This window comes from Pelophylax lessonae (genome assembly GCF_965119305.1).
Source record: "Pelophylax lessonae genome assembly, chromosome: 5".
In the NCBI taxonomy this organism is placed as follows: domain Eukaryota; kingdom Metazoa; phylum Chordata; class Amphibia; order Anura; family Ranidae; genus Pelophylax; species Pelophylax lessonae.
The window spans coordinates 234,031,978-234,058,915 of NC_138772.1; the positions used below are offsets into that span (position 1 = coordinate 234,031,978).

The window sequence follows — 26,938 nt, forward strand, 5'->3', positions numbered from 1 at the left end:
AGACCCTATACCGACATTGCAGCACTTTAAATGACTTTTGTGGACATTAACAGAGCGATCTGTGTGACTGCAGCCGATCTCTAACTGCCCCTAAAGCAACCACTGGATACCTCTCCCTAAACTCAAAAGATACTAGTAGACCTATACCAAAATGACAGCCCTGAAAAGGACTTTTGTGGATCTTCACAGCGCTATTTGTGTCTAGCAAACTCTCCCTCATGAGCACAGCAGACCTCTCCCTACACTGGCAGAAAGCAGAATGTGAAATGGCCGACAGCTCAGATCTATTTATAGGGTAGGGGGACTGTCCATGTGCTGGAATGTTTCAATTGGCTGTCCCGTTCCACCTGTGTCATGGGTCAAAGTTCTCCCCAATGTAAACTAATATGGCCGCCGCAAACGACACCGTGTGTTCGCAAATTTGGCGGGTAGCGAACAAGCAAAATTCGCCACGTACCGCCCGCCGGGCGAACCGCAAGGCCATCTCTATTTATTGATGATGTGACAGAAGACAGAAGCAGCCAAACTAATTCTGCAGTGTTTAGAGATATACTGTCAATCCAGATTCAGCCAAATGCAGCAAACTTGATTGGAAAGCGCTTCACAGTACAGATGGACAATGATCCAAAACACACTGCAAAAGCAACCCAGGAGCTTTAAAAGGAGGTGGAATATTCTGCAATAGTTGGGTCAATCACGTAATCTCAACCCAATTGAGCATGCATTTCCCTTGCTGAGGCCAAAATGATGGCAGAAAGACCCACAAACACAAACAACTGAAGACAGCTGCAGTTAGAGCCTGGAAAAGCATCAGAAAGCAGGGTGCCCAGTCTTTGGTAATGTCCATGGTTTCCAGACTTCAGGCAGTCATTGCCAGTAAAGGATTCCCAACAAAATATTAAAAATGAACATTTTATTTATGATTATATTCATTTGTCCAATTACATTTAAGCCCCTGAAATTGGGGGCACTGTGTATAAAAATGGTTGTAATTCCTACAATTTGTACTTGATATTTACGTTCAACCCCTTGAATTAAAGCTGAAAGTCTGCACTTCAAATTAATTTGGACTGTTTAATTTTAATTTTATTCTGGTTCCATACAGAGCCAAAAGTATGAAAATTGTGTACGTGTCCAAATTTATTTGGACCTAATTGTATATCTAGAGGAAATCTCAATTGTATACTCACAGAAAACTTTTTTTACAGTCTTAATTAAAAGTATTGATATATTTAAGTGATTAAAATATGCATCAATTGATTTTACATGTAGTAAAAAACCACAATGGACTTACCTATTAGTTCTTTATTTCTAACATCTAAGGCCATATTACGTAAAGCAGTAGCAACAGCACACACCACTCTGTCATTGTCTATTCGAAGGAGCTCCACCAAAATTGGAAGTCCTTTTTCTTTTCGGACAGCAGCACGAATATATATAGACCACTGAAAAAAACAATTGAAAGGTAACTGCTCCAGGTATATGATATTGATTATTTTAAAACACATTACATGTCAAAATAATTAGCAAAGTTTTATTAAATTAATGTTAAATGTATTCTAATTGTACAGTTACCCAGTAAAGTTGTATTAATAATCTTTCTGTGATAGATACAGTGTAATCGAAAGTTTGAATTATGTAACTTTCTTAAAAGACTCTGCTCCAAACTCCCCTAAATGTTTATTACATAAGTGTGGGCATTTGGTTACATAATTATAATACATAATCTATGCTAAAGGGAGGATCAGCCATTTTAAATACCAATAATCTATTTCAACAGGGATTACACGACCAAATAATTATTTTACTCTCTATATGTATCCATCAGCAAGGTTGTGAGTTTAAGTTCGCATCTAAGTATAAAACAAAAATGTGTAGCGCAAAAGTAAAAAAATCAATTTCATCAAGACATTCACAGTCAAGTATAATAAGTTAGAAAGTCTATATAACATCCATAAGTCCACACATAAATGGCCACTGTGGAGAAGTGCTTTCAAATTCAGGCATGCAGGTGTCAAAGTGAATCAAATCCCTCCAACAGAGACATAAGCAGCCGCTCACCCCCTTAATATGGTCTCAATGCCCCTTCCCCAACGTGGGGACATAAATCCACCGATGGAGAGTCAGCAACAAAGATAGAGATCTATCCATATGAAATATGTAGAAATAAAATAAGCAACCTCTAGTGCTCTCTGCTAATACATAGAAATTTAATAAAAGTGGTTAAAAAAACTCACAAGTCATTCACACCCATATCCACAAGGGATTGACCAATGTCTCTGCACAGGAAACTGGGTTTAAAATCTATTTGAGATGGTACAGAACACCTGATAAACTTCACAAATACTACTCCGGCATCTCACCCCTATGTTGGTGTTGCAATGGGTGGGCATGTCCAGCCATACAACAATTTTGGAAGGAAGTACATCTTCTGATGTCTAACATTACTTCCTACACACCTGATTACAACCCAGCACAATACCTCCTACACCACGCTTCTATACCCCAAGTGCACTATCAAAAATCCCTAGTCCTTCACCTAATCAACGCTGCAAAACGTGTATTCCTTTACATTGGAAAGAAAAAAAAAAACAACCATCAATAGCTGAATGGATTCAGAGTTAAGAAAATAGCAGAAATGGAGGACCTTATTCACCAGGCCAGAGAGACCCCGTCCAAATTTCTTAAAATATACTTGCTGGTTGCACTTCATAAACTCCTGAGGTTATACCCAAACAACCCATTAAAAGCAACATTTTTATAAAAAATAAATAAATAATTCACTTTTATCATGGGAGAAGGATGTCCACTAGGTCCCGAATTCCTCCTACCCCCCTTTTTTTTCTTCTTGGTTTTTCTTAATTACCTCTGCTTCCTTCCTCATCCCCAAATCCTCTAACCCTCTTTGTCTTTCCCCTATTTTCCCACTCCTCTCCCAAAAACACAGAAAGATCTTCAGCTTGGCTCCCATTCCCTACATGTGTCTTCCCTCTTACACCCTCTAGCCCGTCCAATTCTTTATTCTCCTAGCCTACGTCCTAAGCCGCATTAAGGGCAAGCATAGGATACCCTTTGACCTCCCTGCTGTCATCAACAATGCCTATTAGGTATCCCAGAGGCAGCCCACCCACACACAAAAGCAGCTATGAGCTTCTTCAGATAGAAATATAATCCCCAAGACCTTTAATCTTCCATTAAGATAAAGTTGATCAATATTATTCACTCTTTATTTTGTTTAAAAGCTGTTCTTGTATTGCTTCTCTGGAGACTTTATGCCATGTCTATAGAGTATCTCACAAAAGTGAGTATAACCCTCACATTTTTGTAAATATTTTATATCTTTTCATGTGATAACACTGAAGAAATTACACTTTGCTACAATGTAAAGTATTAAGTGTACAGCTTGTATAACAGTGTAATTCTGCTGTCCCATCAAAGTAACACACAGCCATTAATGTCTAAACCACTGGCAGCAAAAGTGAGTACACACCCAAGTGAAAATGTCAAAATTGGGCCCAATTAGCCATTTTCCCTCCCCGGTGTCATGTGACTCATTAGTGTTACAAGGTCTCAGGTGAGAATGGGGAGCAGGTATGTTTAAATTTGGCGTTATCGCTCTCAGTCTCTCATACTGGTCACTGAAAGTTCAGCATGGCACCTCATGGTAAAGAACTCTCTGAAGATCTGAAAAAAATAATTGTTGCTCTACAAAAAGATTGTGTAAAATATAAAACTACCTGCGCTGCTCCCTGAACCAAATAAGTATATATATATATATATATATATATAAATATATATATATATATATATATATATGTATAAATAAATATTGTGCTTAAGGTGCTAGTGCTTAACTCAATATGCGTAATACATATATCAAAATTACCAGTCCATATGTATAAATAACAAACGTGAATAAATAAATATGACACAATAAATGTGAACGGTTGTCTTCTTCTTGTGCTCAAAAGATTAGAAACAGTGACAGTCTTTGTGCATAAACATAAGTCCAAAGTGCTGCGTGCTCATATAAAAAGTGCTGGTGCTCTCTGTACACGAGTAGGTGCTCCCCTCTTGGTCCCCTACTCACCAGAAGCCAAATAATAAAGGGCTTTCAGAATCTCCTTTGAAGATAAATGCCTTATTGGACCACCAATTCAACAGCTTTGAAGATATACTGTAGATCACAACATCCAGGTGATGCTCAAAAAAGAAAGAGATGCTGGCATCGTGAAGTATGTAAAAACTTTATTCGATGCACACAATACAGGTTACACTTACAATTTAGCAGAGGTTCACACACCTGAAAACCATCCCACGGGTCGCCACTCAGAAGGCTGTACTCACTCCCCGTGTCCCCGTAATCCGGAAGTTGGATGCAGTCAGGCGTAGTATATATTCGGACGAATAGCTTGACGCGTTTCGCTCCTCACACAGAGCGTCATCAAAAGTGAATTCGTCTCGAATGCATACTATATTTATATGGTACACTAATTCCATAATTGCAGACACCTAGAGGAACCGGAAGTAGAATGCCACCATCTTGGAACTCCCATCATGACATACTTCCTGTTCATTACCATCTGACTATATCCTTAACTTTCTCTATAATGACTATGTTAATCTGATCTTAACCCCCTTCTTTGAATTAAAATCCTGATTGGATATCATATACTCCTTAGGTTCGAGTTTTAATGTATTATGAACTTCATGGCGAGACAGGAAGTAGGGAGGCCGCCATCTTCGCCATCTTGGGACTCCTATTATGACCCACTTCCTGTACAGCGCCATCTTGCTATACCCTTCTTCTTACATACATAAGCTGCGGACATGTACTGTGTGTTATGCGCCTTCCTCACACTCCTCACAGATCAATGCCACGTTATTAGGGTGCTTTTATATTGTAGGCTGGACTGTTATGGGTAAATTGTCGGTAATGGCATTGCGGCGAAACCGGAAGTAAGGAAGCCGCCATCTTGGGTATGTTAGGTGTCCCAAGATGGCGGCTTCCTTACTTCCGGTTTCGCCGCAATGCCATTACCGACAATTTACACATAACAGTCCAGCCCACAATATAAAAGCACCCTAATAACGTGGCATTGATCTGTGAGGAGTGTGAGGAAGGCGCATAACACACAGTACATGTCCGCAGCTTATGTATGTAAGAAGAAGGGTATAGCAAGATGGCGCTGTACAGGAAGTGGGTCATAATAGGAGTCCCAAGATGGCGGCCTCCCTACTTCCTGTCTCGCCATGAAGTTCATAATACATTAAAACTCGAACCTAAGGAGTATATGATATCCAATCAGGATTTTAATTCAAAGAAGGGGGTTAAGATCAGATTAATGAGGAATATATCCGTAGTCATTATAGAGAAAGTTAAGGATATAGTCAGATGGTAATGAACAGGAAGTATGTCATGATGGAAGTTCCAAGATGGCGGCATTCTACTTCCGGTTCCTCTAGGTGTCTGCAATTATGGAATTAGTGTACCATATAAATATAGTATGCATTCGAGACGAATAACGCTCTGTGTGAGGAGCGAAACGCGTCAAGCTATTCGTCCGAATACATACTACGCCTGACTGCATCCAACTTCCGGATTACGGGGACACGGGGAGTGAGTACAGCCTTCTGAGTGGCGACCCGTGGGATGGTTTTCAGGCGTGTGAACCTCTGCTAAATTGTAAGTGTAACCTGTATTGTGTGCATCGAATAAAGTTTTTTACATACTTCACGATGCCAGCATCTCTTTCTTTTTTGAGCATCACCTGGATGTTGTGATCTACAGTATATCTTCAAAGCTGTTGAATTGGTGGTCCAATAAGGCATTTATCTTCAAAGGATATTCTGAAAGCGCTTTATTATTTGGCTTCTGGTGAGTAGGGGACCAAGAGGGGAGCACCTACTCGTGTAAAGAGAGCACCAGCACTTTTTATATGAGCACGCAGCACTTTGGACTTATGTTTATGCACAAAGACTGTCACTGTTTCTAATCTTTTGAGCACAAGAAGAAGACAACCGTTCACATTTATTGTGTCATATTTATTTATTCACGTTTGTTATTTATACATATGGACTGGTAATTTTGATATAGGTATTACGCATATTGAGTTAAGCACTAGCACCTTAAGCACAATATTTATTTATACATATATATATATATATATATATATATATATATATATATATACTTATTTGGTTCGGGGAGCAGCGCAGGTAGTTTTATATTTTACACTTTTTAAGGCACGTCCCTTCCTTATACCGAGCAGCAGCTCACCCTATTTTATTCTAATAATTTTAATCCTCAGCGCTAGCCTTTTACAACTTACAATCTACAAAAAGATCGCCTGAGCTGCAGAAAGGTGGCCAAGACCATACAGCGGTTTATCAGGACAGGTTCCACTCAGAACAGGCCTTGCCATGGTTGACCAAAGAAGTTGCACGTGCACGTGCACGTGCTCAGCATCATATCCAGAGGTTGTCTTCCGGAAATAGACGTATGAGTGCTGCCAGAATTGCTGCAGAGGTTGAAGGGGTGGAGGGGGGGGGGGGTTCAGCCTGTCAGTGCTCATACCGTACGCCGCACACTGCTTTAAATTGGTCTGCATGGTTGTCATTCTAGAAGGAAGCCTCTTCTAAAGATGATGCACAGGAAAGCCCGCAAACAGTTTGCTGCAAACAAGCAGCCTAAGGGCATGGTTTTCTGGAACCATGTCCTGTGGTCTGATTAGACCATGATAAACTTGTTTGGTTCAGATGGTGTCAAGCGTGTGTGGTGGCAACCAGGTGAGGAGTACAAAGACAAGTGTGTCTTGCCTACAGTCAAGCATGGTGATGGGAGTGTCATGGTATGGGGCTGCATGAGTGCTGCCGGCACTGGGGAGCTACAGTTCATTGAGGGAACCATGAATGCCAACATATACTGTGACATGTTGAAGCAGAGCATGATCCCTTCCCTTCGGAGACTGGGCCGCAGGGCAGTATTCCAACATGATAATGACCCCAAACACACCTCCAAGACGACCACTGCCTTGCTAAAGAAGCTGTGGGTAAAGGTGATGAACTGGCCAAGCATGTCTCCAGACCTAAACCCTATTGAGCATCTTAGGGGCCATATTGGGGAGATTCTAAAATGCTTTGAGACACTAATTCTAAAGGAGAATTAAACGCGGACTTATTCCTATGATTCAAATGTAAACCTTCTGGCTGAACAGCGTTCCTCTGTACTGGATTGGACAAAAAATATTTTTTTAATACTCAGGCTCCACATATACTTGTGAACATTAATATAGGTCCAAAGTCAAGGCCCTATAGGAAACAAAAAACGAAACCAGAGAAAAAAGAATAGACAGAGGAAGTAGAGGGGGGGGGGGAGAAGAATACAAAAGGCAAATACCTCATTAGGCACAGGAATTTATAATCTTAGTGGGGTTTCTCTCACAGAGGACGAAATAGGAGTCCTTGATAGTGGTCTCAAATTCGCCCCTGTGAGCGATTTCAATAAGTTTCAAACCTATATTAATGCTCAAAAGTATATGCAGAGCCTGAGTATTAACAAATATTTTTTGTTCAATCCAATACAGAGGAACGCTGTCTAGCCAGAAGATTTACATTCAAATTTTAGGAATAAGTCCATATTCAGTCCCTCTGGCATGGACAATAAACATTTGGAAGTGTTCAGGAATATGATGTGAAATTTCTCAATATTAAAAAAGTTAACGACAATCAGTACATAAAAAGGCGATTTCTTTGCTAGAGAACAGGAAAGATATTATAATTCGATAGGCAGACAAAGCGGGGGGGTTGTAGTTTTTAAGTTAAACCTATCACCAAGAGGAAATTAATCATCTCCCTGAGGATTGAGAAATGTATCAGGTGCTGAGGAGTGACCCCATGTTGAAATTCAAAGATAAATTACATATTCTCATTAATAAGGGTAAGAAAAGGGGAGTTCTGAATCATTAGGAGTCTTTATATCTTGCGCCATTGTTTTTCAGAACCCCCATTATATATTTTCTGCTGAGGATGCACAAAGGTATAGAACAACCCCCTGGTTGCCCTATAGTGAATGGGATCGATTCTGTCGCTGCCCAGTTGGGACAGTATATTGATTTTAATCGCTAACCCTTGGTCACAAAAACTGATGCCTATCTTAAAGACACCAAACATATTATACAAACTTTGGAAACTTTAACTAGTAACCCCTCTAGTTTCTTGAAACAGTTGATATCAGCTCATTGTATACTATTATTGGCCATGATGGCGCTTTGACATCAGTTGAATGGGCTCTAGCTAATTCAGATCTGACAAGGAGACACAAAAAGTTCCTGTTGGATAGTCTTAATTTTTGTTTGTTAAAAAACTGGATTTTTGTCCTAATGTAAAATCCTTTTTTCTGAGATTTACTGACAGACACAGCTCCATTTCTTCAGACCATTGGGCTTTATGCTACTCTCTCTTCAGTAGTAAGTGTAGCACCCTACAGGTAGGTGCTAGGTAAAGGTATAGTGGGCCTTGTCTGCCAAACAGCAGGGCTGTGATTTATTAGTCCGGGTGTCATGGTTTCTAGGTGTGCCTGCTGAAGGGGGAGTCTCCCCACTGGCTCCTGTGAGAGGCTTCCCATAGGGCGGTGGAGGAAACCCAATCAGGGGACACATCCAGGCCTGTAACTACCCCAGAAGGCAGATTGTGCTGCAAAGGATTCTGGGAGTGGGTTTAAGTTTGGGGGTGGTGCATGACACAAGGTTTTTGGCGGGAGCAGAGTCCCAGCAGAGTCCTCCTGTCTGATGATCTAAGGGTGCTGCCTGAAGACCCAGAGAGCGCTGAGCTAAGCTGAGGGGATCTGGTGTGCCGAGAACCTGTGGAGAGTGAGAGGGGTCCAGTCCCAGGAAAGCCTACACAGGTGAGTACTGAGGATTGCCCCTGGGGGTCTGCCTGAAGTTAGAGGGGACCATTGAGGAAGAGGTTCGGGGATCCAGTGCCAGCTAGTGGTGAAAGGGGGTACCTAGGTTGAGGACCCTGAAGTGACAGAGGGGGTACATAGTCAGTGGACCCTGAAGAGCTTGAAGTGTAAAGGGTGCCAGCTGAGAGTGGCAGCAGTACAGGAACTTACAGAAAGCTCCTCTTTCTCAGCCAGTGCAGTGCTGGAGGGAGCCATTCAGTGACTTTGAGCTATAGCAGTGTTACAAGTCAAGCAGTTCTACAGTCCTGGATCTTCTGGACTAAAGTCGAGGATCCAGCACAGTTTTCCATGATACACAGTGTTCAAGCGTCAGGAAGTGTTGGCTAGCGTTGGCTGGCGTCAAGACAGCGCTAACAGGCATTTTTGCCAGGAAAGTCCCACAATTGTATTTAGTTGAGCCTAAAGGAGTATCCCACTCATTCCCTTCTCCCATCCCCTTAAATACAATATAACAACAAAACAAAGATGCCAGAGTTGTCAATGTCTCAATGCTCACACCCAGGGTCGCAGCTCACAAGGGCTGGAGGGGTAACCAGTACCGATAGCAGACCCACATCAGGCTACAGGCCTGGAAAACCTGCTACATAAGACTAGGCGGAAACCTTTTTGGTTACATCCCTGGGGCAGTCCCAGAGGCTATACCATCACTTCCTTCTATAGGACTCCAGTCTGTAACAAGCAGTGTCAGAAGAACATATAACACAACAGAGAGGCGGGTGCTGTGTCTGTCAGTGAACCTCAGAGAAAAGGATTTTTACGGTAAGACAAAAATCCAGTTTTCCCTTTCGTTCACTGACGGACACAGCCCCATGTCTTCAGACCATTGGGATGTTCCAAAGCAGTGTCAAAATGAGGGGTGGGAAAAAACACAACAATATGCAGAATTCCCCACAAGGCAAAACATAGGCAACCAGGTAAAAACAGGAGCTCAACTACAACAACAGGAGCTCAACACCAGTAAAAAATGACACCCTCAAGAAGCGGAAGCCTCTGCAAACGCAACCTGCAAAACTTTGCAGCCAAACGCTGCATGCGAACATGCAAGTACATCCACCTTATAAAACTTTGTGAATGTGTGTACAGACGACCACGTAGCCACCTTGCACACCTGAACCACTGATGCCTGAAGACAGAAGGCCCAGGAGACACTAAGCGCCCTCGTAGAATGCACTTTAACATGGAAAGGAGGAACCTGACCCTTAATAGAATAGGTCTACACCACAGTCTGCCTAATCCACATGGAAATGGTCCCTTACAAGGTCCATCCGTAAGAACAAAGAATCAGATTTTCTAATCGGTTCAGCCACTGCCAGGTACACCCAAATAGCCCTTACCACATCCAAGTAATTTAAGGCAATTTCCTTAGGATGTTTCGGGTTAGGACATAGGGATGGTAACACAATATCTTCATTCAAATGAAACCCCGAGACAATCTTTGGAAGGAAAGCCTGATAGGATCGCAAAACCACTTTGTCCCTATGAATCACCAGGTAAGGTGACCAACAGGACAATGCAGCCAACTTCGACACCCGACGTAATATCGACAAAGTAATATCTACCAAGAAAGCCACCTTCTGCGACAGAGTGAGCAGAGGAAGTTCTCAAATATTTTTTCAAAAGGAGGCTTTTGAAGCACCGACAGTACCAAAACCAAGGACTTTGCCACCAACGGCCTTTGGACAAATATAGCCAAGGCAGAAATCTGGCCCTTAAAGGTGCCCAGAGCCAAACGTTGATCTACACCTAATTGCAGAAATGCCAACTGGCGAGACACAGAAAAGGAGTGGGGAGAAACCCCCCTGAGACTCACAACAAGTAATGTACACCTTCCAAACTCTATAATAACCCTTCCTGGAAGTAGAATTCCTAGCTTTTAACAATGTAGGAATCACAGATTCTGACAGCCCTCTGTTCTTCAGCACCTGGCTTTCAATAGCCAGGCTGTTAAAGCCAGCAACCGCAAAGCAGGATGGAAGATTGGTCCCTGAGAACGAAGATCTTCCCTGAGAGGAAGTTTCCAAGGGACGTCTGCTACCAGCCTTACCTGGCCTGCATACCAAGACCGGCGAGGCCAGTCTGGTGCCAACATAATGACTGGAATCCTGTCAGGGACTCAATACCCTGCGCAGGCGCACTGGAGCCGCTAACCAGCGAACGCCTATGCGCATGCGCATGCACTGAGGCTACCATGGGTAGTTCGCGGCTATCTTGCATTTGCGCAAACACGCATGGGCACGCAATCCGCTTTTGGCACCAAAAGGCCTATTTAAAGCTAGTGATCACTCTGAGTCATTGCTGTGTAATCATCAGCTCTCCTGTACCCTGTAATATATGTGGTGTAGCACTCGTAATAATAAAATTGAACTGCATAGTCCAAATAAAAATTCATAAGATCAAACTAATGGAAATCAAGTCCATCCAAGAAAAATGTGCTCCCCGAAGTAAATGCCAAACTTTCCACGATCCAAAAGCCCAGTGCATAGAGACCACCACCAAGAGATAGAAATGGCCCCTTACCGCAATGCAATGATCCCCGCCACAGAGATCATTTCCAGCCTGTATCACAAATCAGAAGAACCATGCAGATGGTAGACCAATTCGCAGTGATATCCTCATCAGCTCCGCTCGGTATATGTGCATGTATAAAAAAAGGGAACAACTCCCATAGTGAAGTACAGTAGCTAATTTTATTAATGCACGAACTAAAAAGTGGCAACTCACATTTGGAAGGAGATAATACAGCGTATATCTCTTAGGAGTAATCCCGGGACCTGGATCCCAACCAAGAAAATGGCCGCCGCGTCCCCTCGTGTGTCCCATCGTGGCGTTGCCACTGTTTAGTTCGTGCATTAATAAAATTAGCTACTGTACTTCACTATGGGAGTTGTTCCCTTTTTTTATACATGCACATATACCGAGCGGAGCTGATGTGGATATCACTGCGAATTGGTCTACCATCTGCATGGTTCTTCTGATTTGTGATACAGGCTGGAAATGATCTCTGTGGCGGGGATCATTGCATTGCGGTAAGGGGCCATTTCTATCTCTTGGTGGTGGTCTCTATGCACTGGGCTTTTGGATCGTGGAAAGTTTGGCATTTACTTCGGGGAGCACATTTTTCTCGGATGTACTTGATTTCCATTAGTTTGATCTTATGAATTTTTATTTGGACTGTGCAGTTCAATTTTATTATTAAGAGCGCTACACCACATATATTACATGTTATTCTATGATCCTATTTTCTAAGTTAAGGTCAGGTGTTGGCAGCTGTACTCAGTCTATGTGATTTTAGTCTATGTGACTCATTTTTATACAGCATTTTATATGTATCATGTATAATTTCATTTTAGCTACATTTGATATTGATGTTTTAGCGCAGCATTACCCCCACTTCTTTTATATCTCCTGTACCCTGTGCCTGTTTATTATCTGCTGTTCCTGTTTACCTGACCCGGCTTGTCTTTGGATTCTGATTACCTGCTGCCTGCCCTGACCTTGGCTTGTCCTGACTATTCTCCTGCCTTATCCTGATCTGTTTATCTGCTACCGGCTATTTGTCCTGGACCTGCTCCTGGATCAACCTGGGAATCCGGGGGACCGCGACCTAGTGTTAGCAAGCAGCCAAGTCCATCCCCACCATCTGGGGCCCTAGTGAAAACCGGCTAACACTTAGACTCCGCACCTCTGGTGAACCTGTGCCACGCCAGTTACCCGGTAAGCCACTCCTCTTAAGTCAGGCTCTGACACGTTACCCCGTGACAGTATCACACAGCCATGACTGAGCCTGCTAGAGGAGCCTCTCCTATGGACGACATCTGCCAGCATCTCGCGGCCCTCACCCAAGCCGTTAAGTCTCTGCAGGAGGGCTATACCCAGTTGGAGGGTCGTGTTCAGTCCCTAACCTCCTCCACAGACCCTACAGTTTCTGCTGCTTCCATGGCTCCCTCTGGGCATTCCTCGGGTCCAACGGAGGTGATGCTGCCTCCTGAGCCAAGGGTCCCTACGCCGGAAAGGTTTTCTGGGGATTGGAGTAAGTTCAGAGCCTTCCGCAATGCCTGTGAGCTATACTTCTCCCTGCAACCCCGAACCTTCTCCTTGGAAGCAGCCAAAGTGGGGTTCATCATATCCCTGCTTCAAGGTGAACCTCAGTCCTGGGCTCACCGCCTGCTTGAAGAGCGCAGTAACCAGCTGGACACCATGTCGGCTTTCTTTAATGCAATGGCGCAGTTATATGAAGACCCGCAGCGCACTGCTACCGCAGAAACCGCGCTCACCGCACTTCATCAAGGCCGTAGAGCCGTGGAGGATTACGTCACCGACTTTAGGCGTTGGAGTACGGAAACTCACTGGAACGACGCAGCCTTGCGACATCAGTTCCGCCTGGGTCTGTCAGAAAGTTTGAAGGATGAGCTGGCCCAAATGGGCATACCTGAAACCCTGGAGGCATTAATCGCCTTGGCCATACGGATAGACCGCCGGCTCCGTGAACGCAGAGCAGAGAGGTCCACGCAACAGACCCGCCCAGTCTGGATGAGGCCACGGGTTCCTAATCCCGTCCACACCTTCTCCTCTGATTCCCGTCCCAGCAGCGCAGCTCCGGTTACTCCTGAATCGGATACTTCAGAGCCGATGCAACTTGAGCTCATGCGTCCCTCCTTATCGGCAGAAGAGCGCTTACGGCAACGTCAGAACAATCTGTGTCTGTATTGCGGAGAAGCTGGACACTTTGTACGCTCATGCCCAGCAAAGATGCATAAGTGTCTTTCTATATCTCCCTCAAGTTACCCAGTTTCTGTCAACAATACCACTCACCTGGCTCTCTCTATCTCATTCCAGCTTCCAGAAGGCCCGATCCCTGTCACCGCTATAATTGATTCCGGGGGCATGCAGCTGCTTCATTGACCTCACCTTTGCTGCACAACAACGCATCCCACTTCGACCCAAGTCGCAAGGACTCTCCATCTTCCTAGCGGATGGGTCCCACATCAAGTCTGGGCCAGTAACTCAAGAAACTCCTCCATTGCCTGTGGTCACCCTTCGAAGGTCACAAGGAGTTGTTGTGCCTGGATGCCATCTCTTCTCCCTTGTTCCCCGTTATTCTGGGGTTACCCTGGTTGCAAGCGCACAACCCACAAATAAATTGGACTTCTGGAGACGTCAAGTTCCAGTCCAGAATCATTGCCTGCCAGTACACTATAGTGCTCCTAGCACTCTACTTTGTATGGACACTGATAAGGAGATACGTTCCCCTGTCTAGGCTCTACGCAAAACCTGAGAAATGCGAGTTTGAACAGCAAAGTATCCAGTTCCTCGGTCTAGTAATCTCCTCTGAAGGGGTCAAAATGGACCCTCAGAAGCTCTCCGCCATCCTGGATTGGCCTGCACCTGTGGATAAGACGGGGACTCAGCGTTTCATAGGATTCGCAAATTTCTACAGGAAATTTATCAAGGGGTTCTCCTCTATCATTGCCCCTATTACCCTGCTCATCAAACAGGGTACCCGTTTCCACTGGTCTCCCGAGGCTCAAGTCGCATTTACAACCCTAAAGGAGCTGTTCACTTCTGCCCCTATCCTCAGCCACCCCGGATCCTGCCCTGCCTTACATCCTTGAAGTTGACACCTCGGAAATCGCAGTAGGAGCAGTCATCTCCCAGCGTCAAGGCCTCAAGTACCTGATCCATCCGGTAGCTTTCTTCTCCCGTAAACTTTCTCCTGTGGAGAGGAACTATGATGTAGGGGATCGGGAACTCCTTGCCATCAAGACCGCCCTGGAGGAGTGGAGGTACCTGTTGGAAGGGGCGGCACATCCCATACTCATCTACACTGATCATAAGAACCTGAAGTATTTGAGGACAGCCAAACCCCTGAGACCTCGCCAAGCACGATGGGCACTTTTTTTTTCCCGATTTTCGTTCCATATAACGTACCGACCCGGTCCCATGAATATGAAACCCAATGCTCTCTCCCTAATGTACCACAGTTCTAAAGAAATCCTTGTACCTGACACCATCTTAACTAGAGGTAATTTCCTGCTATTACAATTTGACCTTCTTACCTCTCTGAGACAAGCCACAATAAATGCTCCCCATCCTCATGGAACTGTACTGGTACCCAGAAATGGATTGCTATGGAGAGGAGAACAAATTTTTGTTCCAGAAAGTGCCCGGGTGTCCATCCCGGGACTTTGTCATGACCACCCGATGGCTGGCCATTTTGGGATGGACAAGACCCTAGATCTTGTTCAACACACGTTCTGGTGGCCCGACTTAGAGAAGTGTTTAAGCAGTATGTCTCCTCCTGTACTATCTGCACACGAAGCAAGACAACCTGAAACAAGGCATGGGGCCTGCTCAGATCACTACCAGTCCCTGACAGACCATGGAAGATGACTGCCATGGATTTCATTGTGGAACTTCCTCCTTCAGACGGTTATTCTGCAATCTTCATGGTAGTGGACCGTCTGTCGAAAATGGCTCATTTCATACTACTAAAGAGCACACCCTCCGTGCTCGAGACGGCGCAGGTCTTTATCAAAGAGATTGTAAGACTCCACGGGGTTCCAATGGACATTGTGTCGGATAGAGGTGTTCAATTTACTTCTCGCTTCTGGAGAGCTTTATGTGACTCATTGAAGATCAAGTTGTCAATGTCCTCCGCATACCATCCCCCGACTAACGGGCAGACTGAGAGGACCAACCAGACCCTCGAGCAATATATCCTATGCTTCACCACCTTTGTTCAAGATGACTGGGTCTCGCTACTCCCGTCAGCAGAGTTTGCATACAATAATGCCAAACACTCGGCTACAGGTCAGTCCCCATTCTATGCTAATTACGGGTTTGACCCATCCTTCTTGCCATGCTTTGTTCCTGAACCTACAGTGCCAGCAGCCCGGGATATCATGGAGTTCCTTAAGGAGAACAACTAATTGTTACAGGATGTCATGACCAAGGCTCAGACCGCCAATAAAGAGGCCTTTGACCTTTGAGTTGGTTCTTCAACCTGGCATGGTTAGCCACTATCAACCTCCGATTGGCATGCCCTTCCAAGAAACTGGCACCCAAGTTTATTGGCCCATTCCCAGTAAAGAGGAGATTAAATGAGGTATCATACGAACTCACTCTACCCGATTCCCTCAAGATATATCCGGTCTTCCACGTATCACTTTTGAAACCTGCAGTACCTGATTCCTTTCCAGGTAGAAGTTCGGAACCACCTGCTCCTGTCACCATCAACGGGGACGAAGAATTTGAGGATGAGGCCATCCTAGACTGAAGAAGACGGAGGAATCAGTTACAATACCTGGTTAAATGGAGGGGCTATGGCCCCGAAGAAAACACCTGGGAACCGGTACAGAATTTCCATGCCCAAGACTTAATCCAAAATTTTTTCCGCAACCATCCCCACAAAAGGAATCTTTTGGGCACCCGGAGGTTGCCCTTAAAGGGGGGGCAATGTCAGGGACTCAATACCCTGCGCAGGCGCACTGGAGCCGCTAACCGGCAAACGCCTATGCGCATGCGCATGCGCTGAGGCTACCATGGGTAGTTTGCGGCTATCTTGCGTTCGCGCGAACACGCATTCGCAAGCAATCCGCTTTTGGCGCCAAACGGCCTATTTAAAGCCAGTGATCACTCTGAGTTATTGTCTGCTGTTCCTGTTTATCTGACCCAGCTTGTCTTTGGATTCTGATTACCTGCTGCCCGCCCTGACCTTGGCTTGTCCTGACTATTCTCCTGCCTTATCCTGATCTGTTTATCTGCTACCGGCTATTGATACTGGACCTGATCCTGGCTCAACCTGGGAATCCGGGGGACCGCGACCTGGTGTTAGCAAGCAGCCAAGTCCATCCCCACCATCTGGGGCCCTAGTGAAAACCTCTGGTGAACCTGTGCCATGCCAGTTACCCGGTAAGCCACTCCTCTTACGTCAGGCTCTGCCACGTAACCCCATGACAAATCCCTTCTACCTCAATTTTGCATAGCAGTTTCGACAGAAGTTGTATTGGAGGAAAGGCAAAAATCAGACGATACTGAACCCAGGGGGCAAACCAGGGTGTCTGCTGCGTCGGCCAGAGGATCCCAGAGACCTTGACATGAACCTCTGCACTTCCTGTTGAGATGGGAGGCCAGCAGTTCCACATGGGGGGGTCCCCCACCGAAGACACAGTTGATGAAATACCTCCGGGTGAAGAGACCATTCTCCCGGATCCAACGTCGCCACTGAGATAGTCCGCTTGCCGATTCTCTACCCCTTGAATGTGCACAGCAGAGAGGGACGGAACATATTGTTATGCCCACCTCAAGATACCGGTCACTTCCTGGGCCGCAAGGGAACACTTTGTGCCCCCTTGATGATTGACATATGCCACAGCCGTAGCATTGTCTAATTGTACCTGCACAGGGCATCCCTGCAGACAATCTGTCCACTGAGACAGACAAAAACTGATCGCCTGAATTTCCAGGATGTTGATTGGCAGCCCCGAGTCCAGACACCTTGGGCCGAACACACTATCAAGACACCTCCCCATCCAGACAGACTGGCATCTGTGGTGATTACAGTCCAATACAGGGGACGAAAGTATTTTCCCAGATGCAGGGCCGGGGAGTGGAGCCACCATAGAAGAGACTCCCTTGAACCCAGACTCAACAGGATCAGATTGTCCAATGACAGCAGGTCCTTGTTCCATTTGTATATGGAGGAAGCTGCGCTAGGTGACACAAAACATAAATCAGATTGAGTCCAACATAAGTCCCAAAAAATTTTTAGATAAGTATATAAATATTAAATCAACAAAAAAAGTCCAAATATTCAAACGAAAATCCACAAGTGCAGAAAATAAATGAAGTTACTGCTTACCAGATGTAGCAGTATAATAAGCCTTGTGTGTAAATAGCCAAGCCAGATGAAGATCTGTGAAGGATTCCTCACCAGCGATAGCCGTCCCAGATCACAATTAAGTGGATGTTGGAGTGAAAAACAAATGCAAAAACATAGAGTGATACTGTATAATGAAGGTGTAAATAAACCACTCCCGTGTGTATCAGAAAAGAAAGGTGCTAGTAGAGACCACCACCATCACAGGCTGCTTACCAGATAAAAGGTAAAAAAGGCAAATCAATCCAAAGCAATCCCAAATGAATGAAACAAGCCATAAGAAAAACCACCACCTTATTCCCAATTTAATTACCAGATAGTGTAGATAAAACAGGCGTATAAGATCACTCTGATAACTTGTGACCCCCTAGGGACCGTCACCAGAATACCCTGCTTACCAGAAATAAGCAAATAAATGCCTATATCACGAGTCCGGGTGTCCCTGGATATGTTATCCTATCCCCTGTGAACAGGTCCGGTCCCTGATGGTATAGAGGCTGACCCACAGATATGGCTCCGAGGTTCACATATAAATAATAATGGAGATGTCCATAGTGTAAAACCGTTTATTTAAAAATAAAGATAAAAAGTAATGCACTTACAGAAGAAGCATGTATAGATGCGCTGAATCGAAGCTGCCGGCCGGACAGATTCAAACATCCGCCTGAGCGTCTCGTAGAGGTGACGTCAGCACGCCGCGACCTTGTTCCATTTGATCAGAATCTATCTTTGCAGAGGTCTGGTGTGGAACTGGGCAAAGGGAACCACCTCGAAGTTGGAAACCATCAGACCCAGCACTTGAATGCAAGTCCAGAGTGAAGACCGATGGTTGGACAACAGGAGCGGAACTGCAACCTGTAGCTTCAGAAGTTTTGTCTGAGGAAGAAACACCCGGGCTGACAAGTCCAGTGCCAACCCCAGGAAGTCCAGCCTGGTGGACGGAGTCAGTGCTGATTTCTGAAAATTCAGTGTCCACCCAAACTTTTGTAGAGTCCGCACAGTAATGTCCAAGTCGGCTTCCAGAGCCGAGGAAGACTCTGCACGCAGAAGCAGATCATCCAGGTAACTCAGTACCGCAATCTCTTTCTGCTGTAGCAAGGCCAGAACTGGGCCCAAAACTTTTGTGAACACCTGAGGAGCTGAGGCGAGAACAATAGTTAAAACCAAGAATTGATAGTGCTCCTCGCCCACGGCAAAGCAAAACAAAGAAAACAAAGAAAACGCTGATGCCCGACTTATATTGGAATATGAAGGTAAGCGTCCTTGAGGTCGATAGAAGCCATAATATCTCCTTGATGGAGTAAAAATATCTACTGTGCAGATGGACTCCATCTGAAATTTCTGAATTCGCACAAAGTGGTTCAGAGCCTTGAGATTCAAGCTCGGACAAACCTTGCCTTCCTTCCAGGGAACTGTAAACAGGTTTGAATAAAAACGTGAAACCGTTCCGACTCTGGAACAGGCAAAATAATTCCTTGTGTTGAAAGGTCCTGCGCTGCCCTGCAGACACCCTGTAGATGCTCAGGAGACAGGCATAAGTTGGAAGAAAAGAACCTTGCTGGAGGCAAGGATCAAAACTTGATCTTGTAACCAAACCGAATGAGTCCATGGACCCATATGTTCTAAATGAGCAAGGTCCAGGGATCTGAAAAAAGGCGAAGACGTCCCCCCACTCCAGATGCGGGTGAGGGCGCCCCTTCAGGCTGGTAAAGGCTTGTCTGCAGAACCAGAAGTGCCCGCTTTGGACTTACAATTCCAGAGTCTCTTTGAGCCTCCCGCAAAGTTACTGGTGGATCTTAAACCCTTTTCCTGAAATCCAGACAGACAAAAGGTCTGAGCTGAGAAGAAAGGACCACATTTATGATGAGGTTCCATTGCCCTTAGCAACTATCGGAAGAAATGCCCTTAAGGATCTCTTCCATAGAGGCACCAAACAAACTGTCACCTGCAAAAGTAAAATCAGTCAGCACCTTTATACAAGGCTGGTCAACCGACCAGTACTTCAACCATATAACCTGCTGGCCTAGGATGCATCACAAATATACTGTAACCAGTGGATCAACTGATCCCTGGACTCCCTTCCAGATCCTGGCATAAAATCTTAGTCCATTTTGTTAAGGTCTGAGATACCATGGTGATAGCAAACACCAGTCTCAAAATTGAACCAGCCACGATGAAGTGGTACCGGACCAGAGCCTCAGTTCTTTTGTGTCTATGGGGTCCTTAAAGGACGGGAAACCTGAGAGTCCACCGATAGTGGAACCGTTAGTTTCTTCAGGAGAGACTCCTTAAAGGGATGTCTCCTAGGGAAACGCTTAGGTTTTCCAACCATGCATTTTGGGGAACCCCACTGACTAGTGACAATCTCGTCAAAATAGGCAGGAAAGGGAAACACCTTAGTCACCTTGGATGATTTGCGGTTGCCAGATCCACCTCAGAATCTGAGGAAGCAGAGGATACAGATGGAGATGGGGGGCACTTCTTGCTAGACCTCCTCTGCAGGACCATATCTACTTTGGATACTAGTGACTGCAGGGCTGCCATCATGGCTGCCAGGGCAGACTGAGACCCAGAGGGTCCCGCAGCTTCCAGGAGTGGATCAGGTGGTGATGCGCACTCCAGAGGCTCCATGGACAACAAAGGGTTAATTGGAGCTGCGCCGTGCACAAATTAGAAAAAAAAAATCTTTTTCCAAAAAAAAACAGCCCGTCCCCCCCCACGCGCACCACTGGGGCACCACAAGAGTCAGCGCACCCACGGCACAGAATACAGCAGAGGAAGTGTACCCCCAGAAACTCACCGCCCGATCTGGAGAGCGCCAAACAGTCTGCCACACTGCGATGGAAAGAGGAAGCGCCGACCTGACACTAGAGGCCCCCGCAGCCCATCACTGAATCAGACTACAAGAAAATGGCCACCATTAAACTCTATGGGGAGACCAAAAACATGGCCGCTGGACTACACAAACATGGGCACCGAGCCGGGAATACAGAATCTATGGCAAAATGGCGGCACCACACGGCACTGCACGGGACCCTGGACCCCACTGCACCCCAGGGAAAAACACAGACTCCAGGAAGGTACCCCCCCCGCAGCACCAGGTACAGAAATTCCCAAAAGGGGGGCCGGCAGCGGCTCCCACCCACTGCTTCTCTGGCCCAGCACCAGACAAGCCCCCCTACTTAAATGCACCCATTCCCCCCAAAAGGGGCCAGGGGGGGCAGGGGGCATATGATGGCACCTACGCAGGGGGAACCCCGCTAAGGAGTAGGGGGAAAAGAATGAGGGGGAGGAAAGACACAGGAGGGGCCTACCATCCCCTGGGATGGTCCGCAACCACCCCAGCAATTCCGTAAGAAAAGAGGGGGGACACTACTCACCATACCACTGTCACCAGGTGGGTGCTACTCTCAGCAGTCCACCACACCCTCTTGGACTGCGGGTGCTGCACCCTAATGTACGGTGCGACTCTGATTGTGACTGCTGTCGTTAACAGAACTATGCAACCTCATGAGGTGTTTCACTGTCCAGTGGGGCTATGTCGCGGCCAACCAAGTGCGGAGCTAATAGTTGGGTTGTGCTCACAGGCCAGACTGGGAAGGCCATAAGGATCTAGAATATCCAGTGCATCGCCTAGTCTGGGTGTTGATTGTAGTTCACACAGGATCAGTAGATTGTAGTTCACACGGGAACAAAAATAATAAAGAAAAAGTAAAATTTTCATTTAAAAAGGAAAAAATGCAAGGACCGCAGATCCCAGCAGAGAGCCAGGTCCTTACTTCTGACTAGGCCGAAAAAACTGGAGTCCTATAGCAGGAAGTGGTGGTATACCCTCTGGGACTGCCCAGGGGCGTAACCAAAAAGGTTTCCGTCTAATCCTAATCTTGAAGAGATTCAACAACCTCAATGTGCCTTCATTGGGGAAGGCACATTGAGACCATATTGTCATATTAAGGAGGTGAGCGGCTGCTTATGTCTCTGGTGGAGGGATTTGATTCACTTTGACACCTGCATGCCTGGATTTGGAAGCACTTCCCCACAGTGGCCATTTATGCGTGGACTTTGGGAGTTATGAATGTTATATGGACTTTCTAACTTATTATACTTGTAGCACCCTCCTAGATAGGTGCTAGTTAGGGAGGTTAAGTATGCTCTACCTGCTTAACAGGGGAGCAGCAGGTAAACCATAGCCTGCTCCATCTGCTTATCAGGGGAGCATGATCAGTAGTTAGGCCTGTTGCATGTGTCCATCTGTGATTCATCTGGGCTGAGGGAGTGTCCCCACTGTATCCAATAGGGGAGCCTGTTGGACAATGGAGGAAACCCAGCCAGTGAAACACAGGCTCTTATGACTATCCCAGTGGGTTGGCACAACAGTGGTGCATCCTGGGTTATGTTATAAAAGCCAAGGGCACATGTGACAGGGTGTCTTTGGGCAGGAAGCCAGGTCCCAGGAGGAGGGTGACAGCTGTCTCTCCTCCTGTCTGTATGGAAGGTGGTCACGGGCGGTCGGCCTAGTGAGCCAGAAGTGTGGTGCTGAGCCAGGAGGTCAAGTAGATGCTGACAAGTGGAGCTGAAGGCAGGGCAACCTTGGGAAAAACAGTGTCCATGAGTCCTAGGAAGCTTGCCAGGGGTCTGCCCAGGAAGGGGACCACCAGAGTCAGTGGGCAGGGGCTAGCATGCACAGCAAGTGTGAAAGGGGGTGCCAAGGTAGGACCCTGAAGAGAACACACTACAGCTAGTTGTCCTCAAGTTTTGTGCATAGTTCATAGTTGGAGTATCCCACTCATCCCTTCTCCTATCCCAGTTCTAAATAAAACACAAAAAAACAAATCCCCTGGACTGTTCATTGTCTGAGCCAAGCGTCTAAAGTGATAAGTTTCCACAGACTGTTGCTAAGGGTATTCCAGGGTAATCCAGAAGGTGTAATTCTCAGCAGTCCTACACATAAAATGAGAAATGTTAAATGTGCAGTAACGCATAGAAATATACCTAGTTAAACGTGCACTAATGCACTGTAATATACTGCGTTAAACGGCACGTAGCGCACTGAAATATACTGTGTTAAAGGTGCAGTAATGCACTGAAATACAGTATACTGCATTAAATGGCACATAATGCACTGAAATATACTGCGGTAAACGTGCAGTAACGCACAGAAATATACTGTGTTAAAGTTGCAGTAGCGCACTGAAATACACTGCGTTAAATGGCAAGTATTGCACAGAAATATACTGTATTCACTGTAGGTTAAAGTCTAAAGCAGGGGTAGGCCCCAATAAAAAGACCGCAAGAACTACACATTATGTCTTATGCTCTGCTTTAAATCACTCTCCCCCACAAGAGTATCCTCTGCCTCGCCCCCCCCACAGTAGTGTCCTCTGCCCCCTTTCACATCATCCCCCCCAGTAATGTACTATACTCCCCCACTGTAGTGTTCTCTGCTCCTCTGCCTCCCCCACACAGTAGTGTCCTCTGCCCCCCACACACATGGTATTGTCCTCTGCCCTGCCCCCAACACTGTAGTGTTCTCTTCCCCCCCTCACACACAGTAATGTCCTCTGCCCTCCCACACAGTAATGTCCTCTATAAACAGTAGTTTCCTGTGCCCCACCAAAGCAAAGTGCTCTGCCACCCTACCTCGATAGCAGTGTCCCCTGCACCCCCCTCCCCACAGTAGTGTCCTCTTCGGGACCCACAGTAGTGTCCTTTGCTCCCCCTCCTCTCACCGTAGTGCCCTCTGCCCCCCCCATAGCAGTGTCCTTGCCACCCCCCCCCCCCACAGTAGTGTGCTCTGCCCCTGCCCAATAGCAGTGTCCTCTGCCCCACCACAGTACTGCCCTCTGCCCCTTTAAAGCTGTTTCCTCTGCCCCCGCACCAAAAGGAGTGTTCTCTGTCCCCCACAAGTATTGACATGTTCCCCCTTCACAGCCCTGATCGTGATCTACCTGTTGGTTTACCGTGTTTGACAGGTAGATCTCGATCGAAGGGTTGCCAACCCCCGGGTCCCCGGGCTTGCAAAATTCAGTCTGTAAATGAACAGGCATTGGCTAAAAGATCATATTCAGAAAATAGTGATTAAAAATGGTCTAAAGTCATTAGTGGTGTACCACAAGGTTAAGTGTTGGGACCTCTACTTTTAACCGATTTACACTGAACAAAATTATAAACGCAACCCTTTTGTTTTTCCCCCATTTTTTCATGAGCTGAACTCAAATATCTAAGACTGTTTCTATGTTCTCTCAAATATTGTTCACAAATCAGTCTAAATCAGTGTTAGTGAGCACTTCTCCTTTGCCGAGATAATCCATCCACCTCACAGGTGTGGCACATCAAGATGCTGTTTAGACAGCATGATTATTGCACAGGTGTGCTTTAGGCTGGCCACAATAAAGGGCACTCTAAAATGTGCAGTTTCTGGTGTGACCATCATTTGCCTCACGCAGTGCAACACATCTCCTTCCCATAGGGTTGATCAGGTTATTGATTGTGGCCTGTGGAATGTTGGTCCACTCCTATATAATGGCTGTGCGAAGTTGCTGGATATTGGCAGGACCTGGAACACGCTGTCGTATACGCCGATCCACAGCATCCCAAACATGCTCAAAGGGTGACATGTCCGGTGAGTATGATGGCCATGCAAGAACTGGGATGTTTTCAGCTTCCAGGAATTGTGTACAGATCCTTGCAACATGGGGTCAGGCACATTTTCTTGCTGCAACATTAGGTGATGGTCGTGGATGGATGGCACAACAATGGGCCTCAGGATCTCGTCACGGTATCTCTGTGCATTCAAAATGCCATAAATAAAATGCACCTGTGTTCATTGTCCATAACATACGCCTGCCCATACCATAACCCCACCGCCACCATGGGCCACTTGATCCACAATGTTGAAATCAGCATACCGCTCACCCACACCACGCCATACACGCTGTCTGCCATCTGCCCTGTTCAGTGAAAACCGGGATTCATCCATGAAGAGAACACCTCTCCAAAGTGCCAGCAGCCATCGAATGTGAGTATTTGCCCACTCAAGTTGGTTACAACGACGAACTGCAGTCAGGTCGAGACCCCGATGAGGATGACGAGCATGCAGATGAGCTTCCCAAAGACGGTTTCTGACAGTTTGTGCAGAAATTCTTTTTCAAACCCTTCAGGTTGAGATCTAAAGAAGGAGGCTACGCCTCCGAAACGTTGTCCTTAGCAACCCCATGCAAGTCATGCTCTGGGTCCCGATCGTGGAGTCTCCCTCTGCTTAACCGCATTGTCAGTTTCTCTGAGCGGCTATAGCATCCGGCTCTTGGAGGGTGTGCGGCGGCGGCTGGACCGTGCGCAGGCTCATCACATCGAGTCTCCTTGAGTAATCCGAGGCGGTTGGCTTAGCCGTACGATACTCACTGACTAGTGCAGGACGAACAGCTGAGCCGCCGAGGCTAGGAGGAGAGAGCCCTGTAAACATCATCGGGGGATATTTATTTCCATGCATGACTTCCTATCTGTTTGTGAGTACCTGTTTTTATGGCTTCTATTAACTTCAAATAAATGGTGTTACACTAGGGCGGTGTGCGCTCTGTTCCTTTATTTTTTGTACAGCTGCTTTGCCTCATATCCCATGGAGGGTTAGGGGAGCTGCCACGCTTCATTCATGTGTTTCACCACAGGCCATATTACAAGATTCCCCAGCTTGAGAATCAATCTCCAGGATCTGCGCAGGGACTGGTAATGTGTGTTTTCTCTATGTTGAGTGTCTTGCAGATCTCACTTTTTGCCACAAAGTTTTGGAAATTGAAAAAAGAGGAAAAAAAAATGCATTTTCCTGTTCTTTCTTCATTTTCCAAAATAAAAGAGAGCTGCAAAATACTCACAATGCCTCTCAGCAAAAAGATTGGAGTGTCTACTTTGCAAAATGGGGTCATTTGGGGGGTTTTGTGCCATCTTGGCATTTCATGGCCTTCAAAAGTGTGATAGGTAGTAAGGAGTGAGATCAACAATTTACGCCCTTAGAAAACCAGAAGGTGCGGATTGGTTTTTCGGGTCATGTACACGGCTAGACTGCCAAAAAGTCTCACACATGGGGTATACCTGTACTCAGGAGAAGCAGCAGAATGTATTTTGGGGTGTCATTTCACATATACCCATGGCATGTGTGAGCAATATATCATTTAGTGACAACTTTGTGTAAAAAAACAAAAACAAAAAAAAATAATAATTTTCATGAAACTTGTGGCAAAATATAAAATATTCCATGGACTCACCATGCCTCTCAGCTAATAGCTTAGAGTGTCTACTTTGCAAAATGGGGTCATTTAGGGGGGTTTTGTGCTATCTTGAAATTTCAGGGCCTCTGAAACTGTGACAGGTAGTGCAGAGGTAAAATAAGCAATTTACGCCATTAGAAAACTTGAAGATGGGGATTGGTTTCGGGGTCCCGTACACAGCTAGGCTCCCAAAAAGTCTCACACATGTGGTATCTCTGTACTCAGGAGAAGCAACAGAATGTATTTTGGGGTGTCATTTCACATATACCCATGGCATGCGTGAGCAATATATCATTTAGTGACAACTTTCTATAAAACAAAACAAAAAAAAAAAAAAACAAATTGTCATATTCCCGAAACTTAGGGCAAAATATAAAATACTCCATGGACTTAATATGCCTCTCAGCAAATAGCTTTGGGTGTCTACTTTTCAAAAAGGGGTTATTTGGGGGGTGTTTGAACTGTCCTGGCATTTTATGCTCAATCTTAGCCACACATCACCCACTCTTGTAACCACTTGAAAACCAAGCCTTTTCTGTGACTTTTTGTTTACATGAAAAAATATTTTTTTTTTTACTAGAAAATTACTTTGAACCCCCAAACATTATATATTTCTTTGAAGCAGAGGCCCTATAGAACAAAATGGTGGATGTTGCAAATTTTTTTGTCACACAGTATTTGCGCACAGATTTTCCAAACGCAATTTCTGCGAAAAAAATACAGTTTTTTTAAATTTATTGTACAATTACACTATATAATTCCAAATAGTTTGGTAACATTTAAAAGATGATCTTATGCCGAGTACACAGATACCAAACATGACATGCTTTAAAA

General features: G+C 45.6%; 1 protein-coding gene across 4 annotated transcripts in view; it reads right to left on the reverse strand.

Moving 5' to 3' along the window:
• Positions 1 to 26,938, reverse strand: part of CTNND2 (catenin delta 2) — a 921,118-nt gene that overhangs the window by 242,121 nt on the left and 652,059 nt on the right. For all 4 annotated transcript variants that reach the window (XM_082258174.1, XM_082258173.1, XM_082258172.1 and 1 more), the window contains exon 16: positions 1,295 to 1,445. In XM_082258174.1, the coding sequence (XP_082114300.1) occupies positions 1,295 to 1,445 (151 nt within the window). The remainder of the gene's footprint in view (positions 1 to 1,294; positions 1,446 to 26,938) is intronic.